The sequence below is a fragment of the Thamnophis sirtalis genome, unplaced genomic scaffold (genome assembly GCF_051295495.1).
Source record: "Thamnophis sirtalis isolate CommonGarterSnake01/CBP01778 unplaced genomic scaffold, rThaSir2_p1.2 scaffold_3, whole genome shotgun sequence".
Taxonomy (NCBI): Eukaryota; Metazoa; Chordata; class Lepidosauria; order Squamata; family Natricidae; genus Thamnophis; species Thamnophis sirtalis.
Genome location: NW_028261383.1, coordinates 77,993,809 through 78,018,811, shown reverse-complemented (window position 1 = coordinate 78,018,811; position 25,003 = coordinate 77,993,809). Strand labels below are relative to the sequence as shown.

At 41.5% G+C, this 25,003-nt stretch overlaps 1 protein-coding gene across 1 annotated transcript; it reads left to right on the top strand.

Moving 5' to 3' along the window:
* The first annotated feature begins 875 nt into the window (after window positions 1-875).
* Window positions 876-24,880, top strand: IFRD2 (interferon related developmental regulator 2). The gene is made up of 12 exons (XM_014068484.2): window positions 876-1,071; window positions 9,679-9,795; window positions 11,033-11,117; window positions 15,297-15,421; window positions 16,393-16,550; window positions 16,665-16,715; window positions 18,124-18,305; window positions 18,560-18,665; window positions 20,993-21,130; window positions 21,948-22,076; window positions 22,391-22,486; window positions 23,372-24,880. The coding sequence occupies exons 1-12, from the start codon at window positions 1,026-1,028 to the stop codon at window positions 23,450-23,452; spliced, it is 1,314 nt and encodes a 437-aa protein (XP_013923959.1). The 5' UTR covers window positions 876-1,025; the 3' UTR covers window positions 23,453-24,880.
* Window positions 24,881-25,003: the final 123 nt, after the last annotated feature.

Sequence of the window (25,003 nt, the reverse complement as noted above, 5' to 3'; positions counted from 1 at the left end):
CCCGCCCAAGGAAAAGAGAATGGTCATGCGTAGGAATGGAGGGCCATTCATGAAGGTTGTAAGCAAGACAAGGACAAAAGGTGGGAGAATGATTCCCATCTTTCGCGCCCCGCCCCGGTGGGTCGTTCTCCTGCTTAAAATTCAAGGAGGTCGTGGTTGCGTGATAATATCGTCCCACAAGTCTAAATAGAATAGAATAGAATAGAATTCTTTATTCGCCAAGTGTGGTTGGGCACACAAGGAATTTGTCTTTGGTGCATATGCTCTCTGTGTACATAAAAAGGCAAGAAACATTCGTCAAGAATCCTAAGGTACAGCACTTAATGATAAGTCTATGGTACAGATAATCAGGAAACTATCAATATTTGCGTTCGACTTATTCAAAATGAACAACACAGAGTACTGTTTGCTTAATTTTTTTCACCCCCGGCCAAATATATTTCAGTAATTTTCATTAATATTTCCTTAAGCCTTTTCCCCCTGTTCTCCAGCTGGGGGAATACAGGTCGCCTCTGCGGAACTCTCCATTTTTCCAGCGGAGGGCGCGAGAGGAAACCTCTCTAAACTCGCGGGAGTCTTTAGCATGCGGCACCGAAGTCCGCGGATTCCCTTATGGGCCAGCGAACCTTCTGCTCTGGCCTTTCGGGAGTCGTAGTTCTTTGCCTCCAGCGCTGCGTTATTAGCGTGCCCCTGAATCTCCGCGACTTAAGTTTTCCAGCAGGTTCCTGAAAGGGAGGCGCGCGAAGCATCATGGGGCTCGTAGTTCAGCCCTCCTTTGTCACAAAGCGCCTTAACTGGGCAAGCCTGGCTCGCCAGGACTCCAGCTCCCAGAGGGAACGGCGGCGCCAGCGGCACCGGCACTCGCTTGGCGGGGGCAAGAGAGCGAGTAATCAATCACGGAAAGGAAAATGGTGGTGGAGCGAACGGCGTGGTTCCCCTGTGAGGCAGCGACTGTACCCGTCGATCTACAACGTAGAGGCGCCGCCCGGTCAGAAACCGTCTCCTGATAACCGCTCGGTTTAGCCATGCCCCGATCACGCCGGGGAGAAGGATCCCGCCGAGGCGGGCGAGGTAAGGCGCGGGCGAAAGAGAGCGGCATTGGGTGGGCGATTGCCTCCTTGGGGTGGAAGCCCGGCGGGAAGCTCCTTTCCCTCGGAGGTGGGCGAGCTTTAATCGCTGTGCCCGCCGGCTCGGCTCCCGTGTGGCCTCGGAGGACCTGTAGCAGCTGCCACAGCGGCAAAGCCAGGCTAGAATGCCGCGTGTCAAGAGGGACTGGCGCGCCCGCAAAGCGGACCTTTTCCTCGTCTCCTCCTGACTCCCCCCAGCGCCCGGGTGGAGAAACGTGGGTGGAAAGTCAGGCGTGATGTGGGATTCGTGGGGAAGAAGTCTAAACGTGGTGGTAAATTTGGAGGGGAGGGGGGACATTGAAAATGATATGGGAGGATATCTATCGCCTGCCGGGTACTTTAACCTGAAATGCTGTTCTCCCCAAAGTCCAGCAAATAAATGCCTTTTAAAATGAAGAAGAAAAATCTCACTTCCTTGTTTTCTAGTTCTGGATCCTGATTGAATATCCTTCCCCCCCCCCCCCATATATCCTTTTTCTCTTTTCATGCTTATTAGGGGAGACTAAATGGTTTCCAGAATATAAGCCCACATAGAGATCCCTGTTCCCTATTTTTGGGGGAAATAAGTTGTGTTGAATACACATTAGTTTGTGTGCATTAAAAGATGAGCTATGCGGTGGGCTATGCGGGCCACGTGGCCTGAGTGAGAATGCTGCCTCTAACATCTGGAAGCAAGGAAAGAAGGGTGACTGCCTCTTGTGCTGTGACACAAAACTAGCTGGATAGTGTGACTGACAGACAGCCCAAAGTCTATTGGTATTTTAAGCTGTGTGAAATAAAGCAGGTTTGATAGGAGAAATACTTTTCACAGGATCTGTTGCCATTGCATAGTTGTCTATGTACCAAATCTTGTGCTGCTCATGTGCCTGTCTAATTTTGCCTTGTTACTAGAAAAACAATGCTGGAACTTGAGTTACAACTGCCGATAGTATCTCTATTATCTAGTTGAATCTGCTGTTGGCTGCTGGGAACAAATAACTTTCCATGTTCACTTTTCATCTCACTGATTTATCATTCTGTTTTGTACTTTGATTTTTTGTAAGTTAGACAGTAGCCACATCCACAGTTGTCAAGAAGTAATGCTTGTATTCTTGTTGTATAAAGAGGATTACATTGAGACATGCTGACTTCATAGTTAAACATTTAACACTTAATTCTCTGTGGCCCAGATGCCTCGGAGAAAGCAATATTTGCCAGCTCTGTAGTATTTCTGCTGTGGTCATCAAATGTTTATTTGGTGACCATTGTATTATCTCAAGTAGCTTCTGTGCATTGCTGTGTACAAAATTGAAATAACTCCTGTAATAGTTCAAAGTACTAACGGCTTTTGTGCACAGAAACCCAGAGTGAGAATATGAGTGATGAAACTTTCACCATAGGGTGAAAAATGGGTATATAGTTGGTTTCACACATTGCATTAAACCATAATACTCTTTGATTTTGATTTAGTGTGACATATGGACACAACCATGGTTTGTTCTAGAAAATATGGTTAAAAGAAACCATGGTTTAATCTAAAATGAGAGGCTTTTGAATCAAATGGAAAGGAAATACACATAATTTTTGACTTACAACCACAATTGAGCCCAAAATTTCTGTTGCTAAGCAAGACAGTTATAAGTGAGTTTTGCCCCATTTTATATTCCTCTCTGGTCACACTTGTTAAGTGAATTACTGCAGTTTGAAAGTTAATTACACAGTTAAGTCAATCTGACTTGCCTATTGGTTTTGCTTGTCAGATAGTTGCAAAAAGTGATCACATGGCCTCAGGACACTGCAACCATCAGAAATACATGCCAATTGCCAAACTCAGAATTTTGAACATGTGACTGTGGGCATGCTGCAAGAGTTGTAAATGTGATAAATGGTCATAAATCACTTTTGGAAAAAGTGCTGTTATAAATTTGAATGGTCACTAAATGAATGTAAGTTGAAGTCTACATGAATCATTATAGAAGACATGATGCTGGTCTTCCTATTATTCAACACTTAGATGTAACCTAATTGACTACATCTCATTCACCCTTGCTTCCCTTTTTTATGTAAAGTAATATTACTTGGTTTAGTCTGGATTCGTCTAACAAACTATACTAAATGTGACTAGCTTCTGATGGAAATTTTTGTATACAGTAAATGCAGCCACTGATTGACTTATTTTTCAGTGTGGTTAATTTGGTAAACTGATTCAGCTGACTATGGGGCATTCTATTGTGTTGTGCAAACAGAATAAGGATCTTATATTGAATTAAGGAATTTTCAAAAAAAAAATAGGAGTCTAGCATGTGTTGTAATTCAGCAGGTCAGTTTTACCTTGCAGAAGGCCCTATTCTTATCTAAGAGATCTCTCATTGTAGAAAAGTGAAATTTTCCAGACAGTGCAGTTTTTCTGATGAAATGAAAGCAATAACACTTATCATGTGTGTCTTTTCATCGGGCTAATTCAAAAAGAAAAGCAATGGGGCATGCTGATCCACCATAGAAATGTCACAAAATCCTCCTATAATGCATGAAAGTAATGACGTAGTTGGCTAAGCTCCATGAATCGAGCTGGTTCCAAGGCCACCCAGCTGCTGGTGCCCCTAACCCTTAGCATGAGTTGTCATGGGACTCTCCAGATAGACAACTGCATAGAGTACTGGCTGGTCGGTCTCCTCTCTATTTAGTATTATTTTATAATGTCCTCTATTAAAACCTGGAGTGCTCCCTTTGAAACACTTTGCTAAGTGGTGTTCATGGATGCGTTCTGCACTTAGGAGAAGTTCAAAAGCCATGCAGTCTTTGGACCCATCTTGCCCTAGGAGAAAAACCAGGAGCCATCTACAACATTCATTGTAATGACTGCACACCAACAAGCAGTTAGAAGACACAATATTTTACAACATATGGAAATATCCTTAGTTTTAGTCAGAAAACTGTGACCATCCTTGACAGGGTAGATTTAATTTAAATCAAGTCAATTTAAATCACTACTAAAAAGGCTGGATTTAAATCAAGTCAATTTAAATGATAATTTTTAAAGAGCAACTATCATCTCTGTCCCGCAGCGGCTCCTTCTATGATCCTCTGTTGCCTCACCGACAGTCCCAATATTGCAGAATACACAGCCTCATGCTACATAACTAAGCCCCATTTCATGCTGAATAAACTAAAATATTAATGTATCTTAAATATAAAACTACCTTTAGATAGATTTTGACTCCAAAAGCATTTTATTAAAATAGATTTGATAAAAATAAAAAACTGATTTTAATTTTAAAAAATCCAATTTAAATTTAAAAAAAACTAATTTTTTTTTAAAAATATCAATTTTTATCCACCCTGATCCTAGACCAAGACATGTTCAGAAATGCTAGGAATTTCTAGAAGCTTGGCACTCTGACAGATTAGCAATCAATAGTCACATAGACATAAATAAAATCTATATACTATGCAAAAGATACAATCAACAAGCCAAAAAGGGAACAAAAAGACCAAAACACCTCCCCACCAGCAATCAGCACCCACTTGAACACAGATTAACTCCCAAGATTAACATCAGACCAACAATCAAGTCAACAATACCCCAATCAAGGATCTGCCAGCAAGCAAACAGTAAACAACCCAACCAAATAATCTCTAAGAGCACCCCCACCAACACTGACCTGGCAAGCCACTGGAATATAAAGTGAGAGCAAACTCCACTCCTTACTAGCCCTGATGATGTTATCTAATTTAGGTAATAAAGCATCTGCAAAACAAAAAAACAAAAAACAACAACAACAAGCAAGCTTAGAGAGCATCAAGGACCCCTCATGTCAACCCTGGGCTACAGATATTCTCCTTTATATGTACAACATCTTTTGACAGGCTGAGCTTTCAACTAGCTGGTTTATTATTTTATAAAACTAAAAAAAAACCCACCAGGGATCAAAATAATCATAGTTCTCCATGCTCTGGTACACAAGTGTCGAACTCACGGCATCACGTGACGTTTCGCGATGTTTTTTCGCGGAGCTGGGGTGGGCGTGGCATGATGCAATCGGCCCACAGGCTGCCAGTTTGACACCCCTGCTCTAGTATCAGATAGTAATCGCTCCTAATTTTCATTGGGTATATGGCTACTTTTGAAGACTTGGTTTAATACACAACAGATAGGCTGCAAACCTGTTTGCATGTTTGATTAATTGTTTTCCCATGTATTTCTAGGCACAATTCAAAATTATCAATGATTGCGCCAAGGATACTACTCCCCTTCAAACCTGTCAATTTCTTAAAATTACCTGGAGCCACCCTTCTTTTAGGTTTGCACACTTGTGGGATTCGGGTGCATGGGGACAACTTCTCTGGTAGAATCCTAACTGGAATATCCTCCTTCAATAGGCATCTAGCATTTTACGGTTGGTCTTTTAGGGTTTTAGCAGGTTATTATATAGTCTATTGAACTTTCTTCATAGATTATTTTATTTTCTGCTGATGTATTTGAAAATTGCTACTTTAAAGAAATTGAGTACGTTCCTTTCTGAATTGCCAGAGCCTTTTTACACTAACATTGCCTTAAAAACTCTGTTCTGAATGTTCTCCCACTCTCCATCTGTTGTGATTTTTTCCCCTGCAGTCTTATTTTCAACTTCCCTCTCTCTCTAGGTTCTGTGTCCTCCTAAACATATAATAGACATTTCTGACTTCCCTTAATTGCAGCTTGTGTGGTAGTCTTTATTTCCCCTGATTTCAGCCTTGAGAATCTTAGCAGAACCACTAGGCAGACCAAAGAGCAGTGAAGACGCTGTAATGCCAATGAAATGGTTCTCAATCAGTAGACAATTTTTTCAATTCCCCAAAAGGTTTCCATGAAGCCATGGAGGGGAAACTAAACACATGCTAAAACTATGGTCTATGGGTGATCCACCTTGGAATGAAATGCTGATGTAGGTTCAATGAGGACCATTTTAATATACCCTGTTTCCCTGAAAATAAGACCCAACTGGAAAATAAGCCTTAGCATGATTTTTCAGGATGCTTGTAATGTAAGTCCTACATCAAAAATAAGCCCCAGTTAAGATTGTCAACCAAATGGGTGCATTTAGTACCATATTTTCCTGAAAATAAGACTTAACCAGAAAATAAGCCCTAGTGAGTCTTTTGTAGCAAAAATTAATATAAGACCAAGTCTTCTTTTCAGGGAAACATGAGTACATTGGACAGCCACTGATTCTTCACTGATTCAGTAGGACCAAACGTGATTTTCCAATAACTGCAAAAATCAAGATGCTGGTTTCTTTTGGCGTGTGTTAGCAGGCTGTTTGCAAGTGCTCAGATTAAATACAACTTCAGTTGCACAGGTGCATCTGGCTAGTCCGGCAGTTAATTCATTGTTCTTGCTCTTTGTCTGGGTTAGAAATGCCAGGTCACCTCTTGGTGATTGACAGGCCCTGCTGGTATAGCATAGTAACTCCAGCTTCCCTTTGTCCCAGGGTGGCACCAAACAGCCCTGTTTGCTTTGGGGCCCACCTGTGTGCTCAGTCACATCTGGCTTCTGCCACTGGTCAGCTTTCTGCTGTATCAGCTGGAAAGCTAGATACCAGTAACCCTTCAGTGACACTCCCTTGATGTTGACTGCCGACTTCTATTTAAGGAGATGAGTAAGTTTTATATCCCAACTACATTGTTGCTAGGGATAGGAGTTAAAGTACATTTCCTGTTCCCAGTCTTTTAGTCTCATGCTTTTGGGGCTTCTCTGCTACTTGATCACGCTGAAAAGTAGGATTTGTGTTGCCTTATCCTGAACTTGTTTGTAGGCTGTGTCATCTTTTCTGTCTGGTGGAATAACCTCTGCTCCCCAAAAGAAACTCCACATTTAAATATTTTAATGGAAAGCTACATGAACAGGCCCACCTGTGTAACAATAGTTTTAGGAGCCTTTGACTATTGGTCTTCCTTTCAGGGCTTGCTTATGAAGCAGACTGTTGAACCCAAGTATGCTTGTTCTTCACAGTTCATATCCCTTCTTGTTATGCTAGAGTGATAATATCTTAATTATTGCAGGCTAATCACCACCCGTGTGTTGGTCCTTGTGTAGCTTGATTTATCACGGTCTAACAAGGGAAGACTAGCTGGCTCAGCACAAGAGTTGGCTGCCTTCCCAGCTGCCTCCATCCAGCCTGACTTCTCCATCAGGCTATCTAAGGTGAAGCACTCTTTCAAATGCAGTAACCAAGCAGACTGGAGATGCTTCAGAGAACATTTCTTGGAATGTGGATGCTGTAGTGTTGACTGAGACAGACAATTAATATTAAAATACCTTTGCTGCTTTATTTAAAAAAAAAACATGATGCATCATGAGATTAACTGGCTTCAAATTAGGCCACACCTTCCGGATGCTGCACTTGGCATAAGTGCCCTTCAAGTGCCATGTCTATGCGTCGCCTTAATAACCTGCAATAAGTCTTCAAGTATGATGTGGCAGGCTAGGAGCAGGTGCTGTCCTTACTTCTGATATCCGCGGTTGAGCTCTTATACTTAGCTTTCCAAGAGGCCAGCTGAGGTAACACATTTTCTCAGGCAGCTAAGTACGTTGAGGCCATTTTAGTCTACATTTCTGTCAGCTTCTCTGTCAGAGGAAATTGATAGATGTGACTGCAGGAGGCAGGCATGGCTTTTTGACCTGGGTGCCCAAATGATGGAAATTCTACAGCCAGAAGGGTTGGTTTCTTAGAAGTTACTGTATTTTTCAGACTATAAGATGCACCAGTGTATAAGACGCACCGAGATTTCAAAGAGGTAAGTAAGGAAAAAAAGTTTTTGCCTTCCCTCAGCCCACAGCAGCACTCTGCAGGGCTGTGGGAAGGGCCCCATTTTTACCAAAAAAAAAAAAAAAAAGGTCAGTTTTTCGCAAAAATGTGATGTGGAGTCAGGCTTTCGGAAGGCCAAAAATGGCTGTATTCGAGGTATAAGACGCACCAACATTTCCACGCTCTTTTAGGGGGGGGGAAGGTGTGTCTTATACTCCGAAAGATACGGTATGTAGTGATCACCCCAGACCTAGAAGGGTGATTATCTGTAGCTGGTCCCTGAAGTCTGAAAGCATTAAGAGCTTCCTTCTCTTTTACGTCTGCTATTTGCTTATTGGGAGTAACTTTTTAAGGCTGATGTTTTATTCCTGCATTTTTTTTTAGTACTACTTCTACTACCTTAGAAGACATTTACCACATAGCTCAGATTCTGAACAAGATTATTTGTCATCATAAGTTTACTCCATGGGGACTTTTATATGGGTATTGAGCAAAAGCCTGGTCCTTTAAAGTCAGAGAAAGAGGTGATTGGGTTTCTCCTTGTTTTTTCCCTTTTTTTTTGCGGTTAGTACCAATTATCTCTTAGTCCAGGCCTTTAGTATTTATCAGTACAGTGTGCCAAAGCTGATAGGGCTAGCTTTATTCAAAGATCACTTGTAGGCTTATTGCTGTCTGCTTGTAACAGAGCTATGTGAGAATGTAAAGAGAGGGGATGGCTTTTCTTCGGGCTTTAGGTGAGTAGAAAAAAATTCTCTGCCACCACTGCCTTTTTAAACCTTCTCTTGGTTGTAGGTTTTTGGTTTTTTTTACACCAGAATGACTGTAGATTGATTGATCATTAACTGTTCTCTCTTGTGTTAACTTTTTGGACAAATATTTTATAAAATTATTATAGATTGGAAGGGGAAATTATGAGATATTATTGAAAGAAGAAAGGGACCATAGGTTCTGCATCCTGATCTAGATTTTAAGTATGTGTGGTTCCAGAACTAGCCTTGGTGACTTTTATGTTGCATATTGCTTCATTTTGCTTGTGATATCAGCAGCTTTCATAGTTTATTCTTTTGTGTGTGTGACATGGGTAGCTGTTTGTATTGCCCTTAAGCTTGGAGTTGACTAGGTTGATAATTTGTCTATGTGGTATTTTTGTAGATTCTAAGGTACAGTAATTGCCATTTCTTGATTTAGTTCTAAAGCATAATATAAATATTAATGTTATTGATGAAAAGAAATGCATTAATGGTAAGAATAGAAAGGAAATATAAATCCTAATATACCTCACAGGTCATATACCTCAGCCTTCACCTGTCTCCCTTTCAATATGATGGACACATGCTAATTTATTAAGCATTCTTAATAAACTGAGAGTGTATGAATCCAAACAACTAAGAGTGTATGAATCCAAACAACTATGTTATCTCTGAATTAAGTTATTCCATCTAAAGAACTCCCAAGGAGCTTTTCAGGTACAAATATATGTTGCAATTGTTATTTTTTATCTTAGTCATCTTTTAGCAGGTTAGTGAGTTCTCCTATGAAATAGTGAAAATAATATTACACCTCTTGATTTTTTAGATTTCTGATCAGGGATGGTAACATTTATGATGGTCTTGTGACTAGCTTGTCGTGATTATATGTACATCATGGTAAATTATTTCTTGGCAAATTGTGTTTCACCTGGAATAAAGATAATGCACTTCACATTCTTCAGATACAACATTTGCTAGACAAGTTCTGAATCCATTGTAGGTGATCAATTGTGATCTTCTTCATGCTTTCTTTAGGTGCTCGTAGCAACCCCAAGATGGAGTCTCCAGCAAGTGATGATGAAGCAGCTAGTGAAGTGCTCAGTCATTACAGCAGTGCCAGTGAAAGTGCCAGTATAGCTGAGGAAGTGACTGGTGAGTGGTGGCAAAAGATGGTTTAAAAAACCTGGTTGTTCTATAAACTGAAAAAGCCATATTTTTCTAATCTAGCATATAAATATGTACAGTATTAACTTGCAAGTGCTGAATTGTCAATGAAATTCCATAATGAAAAAAGTTTGGTTATATAAATGCCTATTTAATCTACACACCCAACACAATGTATTTTTGTTATTGGCAGGCAACCTTTGCTTATTTTTAATAAATTGAGTGGTGTTAGGGGTATAAAAGAAGCTGATTTCATAAAAGAGAGGTTACTAAATTTTTAGCAAATACTTCCACTATGTGTTGAGGTTCCCCAGACAGTGAGTTTATTAAAAGCTAGTGCTTTTGAAAAGACACAATTACTAAAATAACATTGTATTAACACAAACAGAATAATTCAGAAAAATGATGAAAAGATAACCTAGTGTGTAGCAATGATAAAAGTACCGTATTTTCAATCTACAAGACATACCCCCCCCCCCAAAAAAAAGAGTGGGTGGCAATGTCTGCATCTTATAGAGTGAATGTTGCTGAAGCCATGCCCACCTGCTGGCCCCCACCCTTCAGCCTCTGCCTCCCAGCAATTTGTCTCCTTGCAGCAAACAGCCTGGTCATCTTCAGCACAGCCTGATTTAGTACGAGCAGCTGATTGGCACCTGGATCAGCCTCGTAGAGTACTGACAATCAGCTGTTCCAAGTTGATCAGGCTGTTTGCTGCAAGGAGGCAAATTGCTCAGAGGCAGATTTTTTTTTCTTGTTTTCCTTCCCAAAAGCTAGGTGTGTCTTACGGTCTTATAGTGCAAAAAATATGGTAAATGTTGGAATTAAACATCAGGGCTCTAAAAACGCCTTACATGGAATTTATTACACAAGCTGATGGCCTGAATGACTTTCAGTTGAATGGTTTTTTTAAAATGTAAGCATTTTTTGCTATTATTACAACCTTACCCGTTACTAATTTCTCTGAACTAATTCTTTTAAAACAAGAGCACAGCTAGAACAATGTGTAGTTCAAGAGCTGCCAAAAGCCTATCGAACAAGTGTGTGGGACAAAAAGCTTGTTGAACTGCTAGGCTACAGAATCCTTTTTGCAGTTCTGCCAGTACCATTCAGACCTGATTTCTAGCCCCGGTCCTCTTTATTCTAAGGTTGCAGGATTCCAGGTTCTGAGTCTGGCTGGTCTAATACAGCTTTGATCTTTTTTCTTTTCTTCTGCTGCTTTTCTCAGGAGGGGAAGCAGTAGATGAGCAAGCACAGCAAGAGGAGATGGAAGATAAATTGAAAGAATGCATTGACAATGTAATGGACAAAAGGTGAGATACATATACCCTTGGGTGCCCAGAACCAAAACTAGTATTTGATTTTAAACTTTATCCAAAATATCTAAAATATTGTCTTTTGAAATGAACTTGCTAATCCTTTGATGTAAGTAGACATTCACATTGTCTTTGGTAATCATTGACATGTATTATTTTCCAGTAGCCTTTTCATCATTTTATTTGATGTAGCTGCACCATTCTAGCCAGTTTAATGATGGCTTCATCTTCTGCCCCATCTTGGAGAGTGAGGCAGACTGAGTAACTGGTGGACTGATCAGGTGATATCTGAATTTGACACATCAGTTCTTCCACAGGCTCCTGTACCTTCAGTCTGGGGTTCATAACTGGTGGAAAATAAAATTGGACAGAGCAACGTAAGTCAGATATTTAGTCAGCAACAAATGGGCAACTCTGCCCATGGTTTGCTTCTCCATTTGGAGATTGGAGCTGTGGCGTGGATTCTGATTTTGTTTGACCCAAATACTTGTTTGGGGCAAGTCTAAATTAAGAAGAATCGTCTTGATTGTGTAGAACTCTGTTTCTTGAAAGTCAGAAGTAGCGCAGGGTGCATGCTAAAAACAATTCTCCATGCAACAAGGTGGGGGCATAGAAGAAAGAATAGTGGGTGGAGCCAAGGTGGCACAGTGGTTAGGGTGCAGTACTGCAGGCCACTTCAGCTGACTGTTATCTGCAGTTCAGCGGTTCAAATCTCACCGGCTCAAGGTTGACTCAGCCTTCCATCCTTCCGAGGTGGGTAAATTGAGGACACAGACTGTGAGGGCGATATGCTGACTCTGTAAACCGCTTAGAGAGGGCTGAAAGCCCTATGAAGCGGTATATAAGTTTAACTGCTATTGCTATTTCTTAAACTCAGAACTGAATATATTTTTCAGCCCATTCATTTACTCATGGGAGATTAAGTTCTGTGCATGTTTTTTACCTTCAGGAAATTCTATTGTCATTTCCTGTTTTGAGTAGTTTTTTAATAGTTTCACCTCTGGCAAATATCTGAAATTAAGGCTTGTACCAATAGAAGATAATATATGTAACTCAGGGTTCAATTATGGAGTCTTTGGTGCTCTCTGTGCTTGGTTGTTTGCTTGCAGAGGTTTTATTATCTAATTAGGTGACATCATCAGTGCTGTAATTATGGAGTTTGTTCCCTGTTTCTATACAGTACGTTGCTCAGTTCTTTTCACATGGACATACTTTGACATGGACAACTCATGGACAGAGACAACTATAGTTTCAGCTGGGAGCTTCATCCTAGACCAAACCAAATCACAGAAGACAAGGGAATTCCTTGAAGCTTGGCATTCAGACTAATCAGCCATCACTAGATAAATAGAGCTAAGCCACATTTACACACCCTTCAAATGAGACAATTAAAAAAAATCTGAGAAGAAACCAAAAATAACCAGAACATATCCTCTCTAGCAACCAACATTAAGATAAGCAAGGATTGATTCTAGACAACGAAGCATAACACATAACATTAATTGAGGAAATACCTAGGGAAAAATCATATCCTCACCTACACTGGGAGGAAAACTGCAAATAATGCAAATGACCAGTTGTCTGTAAGGAGTATAAATCTTTCCCCACCATCCAGTCAGAGCTGAAGAAGCCTCTTGGATGAGAAGCGAAACGTCTTCAAAGAAAAACCAGAAAGTCCAGTTGCCTCTTGAAAAAGCATCCTTGGGACAACCGTGACCTGGATGACTGAGAATCTCCATAGACATAAGCAGGGAGCAAACCCCGTACTCACTAGCACTGATGATGTTATTTAGTCAAGTAATGAAACATCTGTAAGCAAACAACCAAGCTCAGAGAGCACCAAAGATTCTACATTAAAACTTGGGTTCTTCTTGGAGTGTTAGCCAGCTGTGTCCTTTCTGATCCTCCCATTGATTTTCAGCTTTTCTGGCCCTTCCCAGACAAGAGCTAGTCCTCACCTATCCATTCACAGAGGATGAGCAGTATTCATTCAGGGGGCACTGCTCTCCTACTTCCCTTGTGGGTTTGTTTTTTTTTTTTTTTTGTTAAATACACACACACAGGATGGGGGGGATAGAGGCGGAATTAAGTATGAAGCTTCACTCAAGTTTGCTTGCTCCTCCCACTTGTCTGTAATTCATTTTGCTTGCATAAGACCCTGCGCTTGGAGATCCGAGTTTCCTTTTAGCACATAGGAAACTTGAAGCTTTGCCAAAATCATTACCACACCAGCCAGGCTTGGCTCGATGCAGATCCACTGAAAAGGTTTGGCGAAAGTTCACTGAACGCTGAATGGCAGATTGCTGCTGCCATTATGGCCAAGCTTTTCAGTTGTGCAGAGTGAACTTTGCCTCCTTTTTTTTTTTCAAGATTAATCTTTTATTACATTTTGATTTTCCTTTATACAATCACTTAAATACTGTGCAGTTAAAAAAAGAAGAAGCAATAAACAACTCATAACACTTCTATCCTACATACACCCTTCCTTCTACCCCTCCAACTTTCATTTCTCCCTTCCAACAATCCCCTCTTCTACTTCCCCTCCCCCTCAGCCATTCCTTTCTCCCCTTCCCACCATCTCACCCTCCTTACATTCCCTTCTCACTCCCTCTTAATTCCCCCCTCTTCTTTCCCTCTACACCTTGCTTCGGTGTATTTCTAGTATTCATTGGTCTATTTGTTTTGTACTAAAACAAAAGAAAAATAAAAGGAAAAGAAAGAAGAAAAGAAAAAAAAAGCAACAGTATCCAAGTGCATTCATTGTTCTGAAAATTGAGTCTATATTTCCACCCTCCCCCCCACCCACCCCCTAAACCCCCCTCCCTGACCCCCTTCCGAGTTCCCAGGTCCCATTCCCGGCATCGTTCTTTATCAAGCAAAGTCTGGAGTATATTGAAACCAAATAGATTAGAAGTTACAAAATAATAATAAAAAAAAAAAAATAAAGAACAAAAAAGAAAAGAATAATAAAAAGAAAAAAGGGGGGGAAACCCCCCCCCCAAGAAAGAGAAGTCAATATACTCTCTAACATTAAACTCAGCTTCTCATTATTTTTAAAATCTTAAACAATGTCTTTACCTGCTTCCGCATATAAATTTTATACCTCCCATCCTGCCTTCTTTGCCTCCTTTTAACTACAACAAAAATCAACATAATCCTCTATAGGCTAATAACTTTCAGTGATTCGTCTTCATTCCACCTTGGAGCCTGAAAGAGTGAATGCTGGAGGAAATGGTTATTATATCTTCACACTTTGGCTCCTGGGGTTTGCCAGCTCTGCTTCTGGATTGCATTTTGCTCCCAGAAGTAAATATCAGTCTACAAAGTTTCTGGAATAATAGACTAAAGAATTACAGGTAGTTCTCAAGTTACAATGAGAATTGGGGCAGGGATTGCCTTTGCTAAGCTATTATAGCATGACATCACATGATCATTTTGCATTATAACAGCAATCCCTGTTGCTGTCATAATCCCAAAACATGCAGATTGTAAGCGTGTATCCCAGGTAAGAAACAGGGGTTAGGGATAAGGGGAAGCTAGGTTAAGGCCAATGCAGGTCACACATGTGTTGGGGAAGGGCTTGAGAGGCTTAGTGCAGGCCATGGTTTTGGCAGGTAATTGGCACAGAAAAGTTGGGCAAATGTGTCTCAGCATACCCAGAATTTTTGGGGGGCAAATTTTTCCAAGTGGTGCTGTGTGTGTGTATGTATGTTCCAGCATACCTCTGGAATGCCTTGAGCAATTTCAACCAAACTTGGTACACAGATGACTTACATTCTGGAATAAAATACTGTGGGGGTAAGACACCCACAACACCCTTTGGGGTGTGTGTTCTGTTAAGATACAGCCTGTTGTAAAATGGCTTCTACTGTACTGGCGTAAAATGGCTCCTACTGTACAGCGCAGTGAAATTGCCATGGTAACGGCTTCATAGTACTCCACAAGAGGGCTCTCTCTGGTAAGGGGGAAAATCCAACATTATAAATTACATTTGGTACGGACATTTTCCTCCTATAAATAAATACCCGGGCAACGCGGGTTATCAACTAGTTCATTATATTTGACTACATCATTAGCATTCGTGATGATTGAGGGGGAGGATTTTACAGGCATGGCTTGGTGTCATTTCTCAGTTTCTTTCTCACCCTCCACCCCACCACCTTTTTGCCATTCTAGTGCCAAGACCCGGCAGGCTGCCCTCGAGAGCCTGCGGCTAGCATTCTCCTCCAAGACGCTCTTTGACTTCCTGTTGGAACGCAGGCTCACCGTCACAGATTCCTTAGAGAAGTGCCTGAAGAAAGGTGAGCTTCCCAAGGTCTCAAACTTTTGGACTTGAATCACTGCAGTCAAAACACTTCAGATGCTTTTAGTTTAACGGCAGAATAAGCACCTGCTTCACTTTCTCCCATTGTAAATCATGTGGACTTGAAATAGTGTTAATTGATTGCTTTGCTGGTTCTTAAGTGTTGCACTTTTTAACTTCACCCTTCCTGTAATTGGACACTTGGAACTAGGAAAATACTTAACGTATCAAATGTGATCTCACCAATCATTGCAAAGATCTTGTAAAGATAAGTTGGTTTGGGACGCTGTGGAGATGGAAGATGAGGCTGATTTGCTCACCAGTGAAATGTTCAGCAAGAGCTCCTGTCTTTTTCACATAGTCTTAACTTCATTCTCTCAAGTGTCCCTGCTTACTCTGTGAACCTGGGAAGTGGTATCCTTTTGGGGAGGTTCAAGTTAGGTTTGTAATAGCCATGAATGCAGACAGATATAACTGCCATTATCAAATTGAAAATAGAAGCCAATAATAACATGGCATTTCTCCAAAGGAATGGCAAGCCTCGCTTTTAATGTCTTAAGAATTTTCAGAGAGGGGAATGAAGCATCTTTCGAAACAAAAGGTGTCTTACGAAAACGTAAGCTGGTTTTCTTCCATCTGTGCTACATTAGTGTAGAGATGTATAGGATCTCCTGTGTTTGTTGGAATAAAACACTTGTCCCATATTAATGTTTGGATTCATTTACATCAGACATGCATGCGTCTGTGGCCTTGGTTTAGCTTTTGACACGCTCTTTGTGTCCTGCAAGTCACTCACTGCCTTAAAATAATAAATAAAATAAGATTTGATTGTGCCGATACTGAAAGAAGACCACATTGTCCCCACTGTATCCAGTTTCCTTTTGCTTCCAGTGTCTGGTGTTTGTTGTCTGCTTTTTCCTTTTTTGGTCTGGAGGCCCTGAATAGTTCTGTATCTGTTCTCCCTGTTAGGTAAAGGGGAGGAGCAGGCCCTTGCTGCTACTGTTCTTACACTACTGTGCCTTCAGATGGGCTCAGGGCCAGAAGGTGAGGAGATCTTTCGCAGTCTGAAGCCGCTCCTCATCACCATCCTGACTGATTCCTCAGCCAGCCCTGTTGCTCGGCAGAGCGTGAGTATCGTATTTTTCTCGGGTTTGCAGCAAAAGGAGATGCATCAGAATCATTGCTCTGAATGATTTCACCTTTCCTTCCTTCCTTCTCTTATTTTGTCTCCCCACTGACAGTGTGCAACCGCTCTTGGGATGTGCTGCTATGTTGCTGCTGCAGATATGGAGGTATGCCAGTGTTTCTCTGTGTTTGGGCTCGCTGGTTGGAATTAAAAAAAGGGCTAGTCTTGATCTCTCTCTTTTGCTGCTGCTGGGTAAGACTGCTTTGACTGGAAAGCTATGGCACTGATGATGTTATCTAGACTGGCCACGGAATGTCTGCAAGCAAAACAACCAAGCTTGGAGAGCACCAAAAAAAGCCATACTTTCCCTTGCGGCTGTCTCCATGAGTCTCCTTCTTAGGTGCATTATGTGAACCTGATGTTGTTCTTCTTCATTCAGGGTGTCTCCTAAAGAGAAACAGAATTTGGAATGTGCTGACTCTTTTCATTAACAAGAGAACTCTAAGGAGGTTCTGGAGAGGGATGTCAGGTTTCTAAAAAATGCCCTAATTGATTCATGAGTCTCAGGCCAAACTTCAAAAGAAAATTAGCAATTTATTAGGAGCATTTATATTGGGAAGATCTTTTCACAGTCAGATCTTAGCCTTATTTAAATTATAGCTGAACTTTACCCCTGTTCTTTCCCTCCCCTCAGTCTGCGTCATAAATCACATTCCCCAATGAGGTGCACCCTTCCCAAGTCTGCTGCAGTAATCTGAGATCCGACTAGTTGAAAGTATGCGTGGAATGCGCTTCCCCCCCCCCTTCCTCACCCTGGCACGGATATGTTTGATGTTCTATTAATTCCTGCCAAACTTCTGCAATAGAATGGGAAATGGTATTCTGTCAATGTAGTAAGCATCATTTTTATAAAGAATGTTAGTCTAAATTCTAAGAAGAATGTCTGTATTTTTAAATTTTATTAAATGTTGATGCTGTCCATCTCCCTACAAGGTGAATTTTTATGCTATATTGGGGGGTCTGTTTATTGGTTCCTTTTTATCCTGCTTTTTTGGAGCTTGCAGTGACTTAGTTACTGTATTCATTTTATCCCCAGAGCAACTCTTTAGGATAGATTAGATCAAGAAACAGTGACTGCCTCCAATTACCTGTTGAAATTCACAGGACAATGTCAATCGGCTCTTCCTCGAAGTAGACAATCATGTGAATCATGTTGTCTACTTATCCATCATGTACCAGGAACTTTCAAGATGTATGAGACCACCTCTTTAATCCAGGTTATCTGGGAAAATGAAAGCTGAGGTCCACCACATCTGATAGACACTAGATTGAGGAAGTGTAAGTGTCCATCATGCCACATGGACTATTTGGAAGGCATAGTGGTTGGGATTTAAAATGAGCTTGTTGAATTCCTGTCCCTAAATTTTGCCAAGCATAGATTAGCTGTTGGACTAGTCAATAGTTGTCAGGATCTGGAAACCATCACACTCTGACCCCTAATACAGTAACTAGAGCTTGTTTAGCTTATTGTGTTTTTATTTGTGAGAACTGACTGGTTGTTCTCCTTTTTTCAGGACCTGGTAACCTGTCTGGTCTGCCTGGAAGGTATCTTTGCCACTTCATGCAGCGAGGATGCCAGCTTGGCACCCACCCACCACAGTCCTCTACTCCAGATCTTGCATTGCAATGCACTTCTGTCTTGGTCGCTGCTCCTCACCATCTGCCCAAGCACCCAGATTAAGAAGATCCTGGATGAGTGAGTTGATTGATCTTATCAGGCAGTATTTATTCTAAGATGTAGGAAAATCTTCTTCATTCTAATTGGCCTACAGAAACCAGGATTTAGTAGAGAATCCACAATTAGCTTTGCCTAGATCTTCTAGATGCAGAGAACAGGATGATTGTTGCAAAAAAGATATAGCAGCAACCTCTCTGCAAAATAGTTGAATGATTATGATGATTCTTCTCTTCATTGTTTTGTTAGTCATCCTTAATTATTTCCTTCCACAGACATTTACCTAAACTGTCTCTGATGCTCTCCAGTGATAATGTCAACCTGCGGATTGTGGCCGGTGAAACAATTGCACTTCTATTTGAACTGGCCCGGGACATAGAGGTATGAAATTACTATTCTGACTCTTTCAGGTATATATACATATGTGCACAAAGATATATAATTCCGGATTGAGCATTTTCCAGTCGAGATGCCTTATAGATCCATTGTATTCAAAATAATGAAGTATTAAATATTAGTGGATAGTGAGCAATTATGCCAGGGACCCATTATCTTCTCAGGCCCATCTAATTGCCCATTCTGGGCTTCCCCGTAGCATGTCCTAACCTCTGCAAGGAGACCAACACCAGGCACTAGGCAGGCAGGTATGGTGCGTACAACTATGTGTAAGATTTTAGAGTCACTAGGGGCCAAGCACATGCAGGAGAATGAGCTTTAGAAGAGAAGTAGCAAGAGGGAGGCGAGAGAGTCAAAAAGAAAGCTTGAATGCAGGCAGTTTGAAGGATATATTTGTGGGTGAGGCTTGAGGGGATGTTTATTGCTGGGCCCACACCAGGAGAGAGTTGATAAGAGTAGCAGTGGCAGAAAAACAAAGAAGAGCCATGGTGGAAGCAGATGAGACGTGAAAACAAGAGTGGAGTTAGGAAGGAGAAGCAAAAAGCATGTGTCTGCTCAACAGGCCCACCAGGGTCTGAGGAGGAGGTGCAAAGCTAGGTCAAACCGCTCGTAATCCCACAACGTATGCTGCAATGTCTTGAAAACAGTGAGAGAAAAGTCACAAGCTTAGTCAGGAACATGCCAAATTTGAGAATGGAGGAGACAGGAATGAGAAAGCATGAAACTAGGGCATGAGGCTATATGAAGTGGCTTCCAACAGCGAAAGGAAGTTTTTATATGGTTTAAATCCTCTTCCCATTATGATGCACAGCATAAAGTTTTTCCTGCTCAGCAATTGCTAGCAATGAGGCACTTAGCTTGCTTGAAGAGTCGACAGGTTACCACTTACTCACATGATGCTTTGGGTCTGCAGAGCGGAGGGTCTGTAAAACAAGGGAGTCCCATTGCACTCAATTTGGCTGCAAGGCTTAGGTGTTTGTTAGTAGAGGAAGGGCTGACCACTGATGAATCTGCAGCCCAGTACCCAGCAGGGTCTAAACTACCTATACTTGAAGGCTTGCCCTTGGACATGACACCCAGGATGGCTAGCAGAAGTATTATGGTCCTTGGGGCTCATTGTAGTGGCTTGGATGAATGAATGTAGATAAGTCATAACTTTAATATTATTGAGCTCTAACTTACTTAAGCAGAATGATCCCCGGCCAAGGCTGGAGCTTAAATTGCTCACTAGTGAATAAAAAAGCATTCCATATTTGTGAGTCTGTATTCTCATTAACAGCCTGTGTCAAATCAATAGATACCGTTTCCTTTTTGTAATTAATTAAATGTGAGCTTGATCAATTTGTTTGTACAGGAGATCCTAAGAACCAGAACCGAGGCTGATAACTCTTTAATTTTACCTGATCTTAGTGAGGCCCCTTCCCCTCTTGCATTGCTGAAATCTTATGAACAAGTTAAATGTTATGAGATTTCAGCTCTCACTAGCTGGTGAGGTGTGAGATGTTATGCAAGATTAATAATCTCTCCCTATTTTGAACATGTTTAAGTACATACTGTATTTTTTGAAGTATAAGATGCACCAAGATTTTGAAGAGGCAAATTAAAAAAAAAAATTGTACTCTGCAGACCTCCCCAAAACGGGTCCATTTTTTGTCAAAAAAAGGGGGCATCCATAGCTTTTAGGAGGCTTGTAAAGTGCTCCTGGGGCTGGGGGGGGGCAAAAACGAGCAAAAAAACAACCAGTTTTTTTTGTGAAAACTGGTCCATTTTTTGTTTTAAAAAAGGGCATGCATAGCCTTTAGGAGGCTTGTAGAGTGCTCCTTGGCCCGGGGGGGGGGAGGGGCAAAAGCAAACAAAAAATGGCCCATTTTTCTCTCATTTCTGCCCTCCTCAGCCCCTAGGAGCACTCTACAAGCCTCCTAAAGGCTATGCACCGCCATTTTTGCAAAGGGAGCAGGGTTTAAGAAGGCAAAAAAGGCTGTATAAAACGTACCCAGATTTGTAATGTATAAGACGTACCCAGATTTTTTGCCTCTTTTTTGAGGGAAAAAGGTGCATCTTATACTCTGAAAAATATGGTAGTATTAAAACCAATTTTAATTAAGGCAGATATAGGGGATATTTGGGGGAAATGATAACCAACCCAGCATCCACTGTAGACCTCTCATTTTTATAGGGAAGAGTAAATTAATAACATTTGAAAGAGATTTACTTATTCTTTTCTTCCCATGCAAGACAGGCTGCCTTTTGGTTAGACTGTGTCTTCTACAGTTAAGCTTAAGGTTAACATCTGTCTTCCCTGTTGGCCCCAGGAGGACTTCTTTTATGAGGACACTGACCTGCTGTGCACCAAACTAAAAGCCTTGGCCACTGACAGCAACAAGTATCGAGCCAAAACAGACCGACGCAAGCAACGCTCCATCTTCCGTGATGTCCTGCATTATATTGAGGTGCCTCTTCCTGTCAGAGCTTAACGGACCCTATGGAAGCTGTGCTAACTGGAACTGTGGGAGGTTGGATGGGCTTACAGCTGTTGGTTTTTCAAAAGATCCTTAAGCACTTTTATTTCTGATCCTTACTCTCACGATCCCAAATGTCAGGAGTCATTCAAGTGGAGGCTAGAGAATTATCTGTCAGGAATGAAGCCTCCATTTGCAGTGAGGAGGGGACCTAATGACTTGAATGTGTCTTCCAGCTGTAGTCCAGATGGTGACTGTTCACTTTTGAGGAACAGATACTCTCTGGGCATGTTGGGAGAAATTTCCTCCTTTTTCGTGTTACCTAAATGTTCCAAGGCTAACGTTTAGGTGTAGAAAATAGGTTCCAGTGTCTAACTTAAAATCCTATTTGTCCTGGAAAGGAGGAACATCATCTAGAGATTTCCTCCCTTCCCATCCAGAGCTGAGGAAAGGTGCTGGTGCTTTGCACAGCTCCTCACTATAAAAGAAGCAAAACACAATCACAAAGCAGCTTTATGATAATATCCATCCCAAGTAGATGACTGTACAATCGTGTTTTTAGGGTATTATCATAGAGCTGTTTTGTGACTGTTCAGAGCCCTCTTTGGCAGTTCCTTGGTAAGCTCTTGCACAGCTTTAAAACAAATCCTATATATTGATCCCTGCATTCAGCATCCAGGAAGCCTCAGGGCTTTCTAAGCATTTGAGGAAGTAACAGAGTCCAAGGGTCACCCTTCAGTAGTGAGGTGGGTGGAGTTAACGAAAGCTCTTCTTTTGAAATCCTGAAGAACATGTTCTCCCTCTACAGAATGGGGAGTGCCATGAGGAGACCATCAAGTTTGGACTGGAGTGCATGTATGTGGACAGTTGGGCAAGGAGAAGGACATACAATGCCTTCAAAGAGGCCCTTGGTTCCGGTGTCAGACACCACCTGCAGGTAAGCAGATGTTGCATGTGTGTGTGGTTTTACTGAGAGATAGTAGCTTGGGACAGCTTTGGATAAGTGGGAAGCCAGTCAAGATGGCAAGCATTGATCCATTCAGTCATCAGGCACGAATCTCGACTCAGTGGTGTTTAATTATTGCTGCTCAGTTTAAATGTGGGTAGTGAAACAGGCATAAGATTTCAGCAGTGGATCACCAGAGCGTGACACAAAACTGATCTTCAGTTCTAGGGATCTGCTTATGTCAGCAGCCTCTCCCAGTATATCAGCTAATGGGCCTTCCTTTCTCTTTGCACTTCTCACCCCAGAACAATGAGTTGTTACGGGACACATTTGAACTGGGTCCGCCACTAGTCCTGGATGCAGCCACTGTTAAAGCGAACAAGATCTCACGCTTTGAGAAGGTAGGTCATCAATGCGGCTGAAAGGTTTCTAGAGGTTTCTCCTTTCATTTGCTCAGGCTCCGTGTGGTTTTCACTGATATCAGGGAACTAAGAAGCCCGCCTCAAAGGGAAAGATGCCAGGATAAAACAAATGTGAAATTCTCATTTCAAGTACTGCGCCGGCTATATTTAAAAACCACGTATTGGGGGCAAAACGGAGAGGGAGCTGTTGCCTTTTTGTCTTGCTTCTGAATGTTCCAGAAGCTTCTATTCCTCTGGAATAGCTTCATCCCAGGATTTGAATCACTCAGTCCTCTTGCCCTTTCATTAGATTTGGCAAGTCTGACTGTTCGCTTTAGGGAAAAGTTTGTCTTTAGGAGACATAGTAATATTTTGATTGGTGTCCTCAGCTGCCAACTAATTTTGAGTGGACCTAGATTGTTGGGGGCCAATATGCTGACTCTGTAAACCACTTAGAGAGGGCTGTAAGGCACTGTGAAGCGGTATATAAGTCTAAGTGCTAGTACTAGTGTCTTGACATGCCTTTTTTATGATTGTTTTTAATTTGTTTGTAAGCCGCCGCCACCTCACCACCATTAGGATTTATGTAACCTTACTAGTTGAAGAAATTAATGAAAATGTTTGATCTAAAGATCTTTGTGCTGTTCTAGCAAGCCTACTCTGTCCTTACTGTTACAGAATTTCCTGTTTTTTCTTTGGTTCAGAATTATGTTAATAATGGGGAACGTTCTACAAGATGTAAAGGGATTCAGTGTTACTACAACAACAGGAAATTACTTTGGGCGTGGTAGACTTTGACCATGATTTGTGACCTCTGAGTGTTCTTAATTGGCACTTTTCTGAGCTAATTGTGACGTATGTCTCTTCTCCCTCTGGCTGCCCCAGCACCTGTATAATTCAGCTGCCTTCAAAGCCCGAACGAAAGCAAGGAGCCGTGTTCGAGATAAGCGAGCTGACGTCCTCTGAGGACTTCTTTCCTTCTCCTCTTCCTGCCTTCCATAGAAGCCAATGAACTACCACAGACCCGGACCACTGTGAACCTTGCAAGAGTGGAGAGATCCTGAGGCAGAAGCCCCCACAAGGCCTCAGCCCGTTGAAAAATTGGGCTTGGGCCCTGTCCCCCTCAACACCCCCCCACCTTTCTTTGGGGGCTTTTATATATGTACAGAATAATATTTAAATGTCTTGGATGTTTGAATTATGGTGGGATGACAATGGGCAGGCGCCATTTTTATTTTTTTAACCAAAAATTTAAGCGAGGTTAGGTGGTGGGGAGATTTTTCTCTCACCCCTGCTGCTTTTTTTAAGCCAGTAATTTTTTAACCCCTTTCCCCCTATCTCCATTACTGAATGTATTAATCAAAGACTGAAACTTCTCCCTTTGCCTCCTGCAGTTGTGAATTTTCCCAGTGAGGACTTTGATGGAGAAGGTGGTTTTAGGATAAGGTTATCAACAGCAGCATCCAAAATGGAGGCTGTGAAAGGACTGGTTTGAGGTTGGGTGCCTTGGGATTTTCCCCTCTGGTATATTTGCTGTGAGAAGGATGAAATGGACTTTAGAAATCAGTGTAGATGATTAAAAGTTAGGCGTCATAGCACATGAAGAAATTATACCTCTTCTCTCTTGACACAGTTGGTTAACATTATTGGCCAAATTCTTGTATCATATTTATCACCACTTGTTGTTTTCTTCCTGCTCTTTGGGAGTCAGCTTTGCTCCTCACTTTATTTATTTTTAATGGGAAATTACTCTATTTTGATGACAAAAGGAGAAGCCAAACAAAGCTGAGCCTCAGGCTGAAACAAGGCATTTCCTTGTGTTTGGGGTTTTTGGTAGGCCTGAGCATTCCTCTTTTGTCCAGAGAGGAGGAATCAATCCTGTTGTGAGGAAGTTCTCTGGTTTTTGGTCTGGTAAAAAAAAGCAGCAGGCCTTTGACACCACAGTTGATTTAGTTTTGTTTTTATTATTCATTTTGGAGTGGGAGAGAGAGAAAAATCCATAATGCCGTGGCAGTGGTGCTTCACTTTGTAACTACTTCATTTTTGGCTAACTTTTCACTTTGATTTTTGCCAGCTGGCTTTTGCAGATGTAATAACACAATGTTCAAATATTAGGTTAGGCAACCTTTCTGAGTCGGGGGCACATTTGTAATTTTGAAGTGTCTGAAGTACATACTGAGAAAAATGGTGATACTAGGACATTAGTCCGTTTGCAAAATGGCTGCATTGGTTAACATGATTAGTCACTTAAATTTATATGCTCAAATGTGAATCTTATGTCCTCCCCCAACATGTTCTCTGACACCCCAGTAGGTCATTGTGCAGTTCAAAAGTTGTCCTATAAATAAACATGGTGCTAGAACTTTGTTCTACGGCATCCCACTTTCTATTTAATTTTGAAAATATGCTTTTAAATCACATAAAATGGAACAGGAAATTGTATGGGTGCTGAGGGAAATGTCTGCGCTGTACTCATACTTCCATGCACCCAGTTCTTTATCCCAGATAATTTCCAGT

Coding starts and splice junctions, on each gene's coding strand:
- IFRD2 (XM_014068484.2), top strand. CDS start 1,026: ATGCCCCGATCACGCCGGGGAGAAGGATCCCGCCGAGGCGGGCGAG. Junction 11,118..15,296: donor GACAATGTAATGGACAAAAG/GTGAGATACATA, acceptor TTGCCATTCTAG/TGCCAAGACCCGGCAGGCTG. Junction 21,131..21,947: donor ATGTCCTGCATTATATTGAG/GTGCCTCTTCCT, acceptor CTCCCTCTACAG/AATGGGGAGTGCCATGAGGA.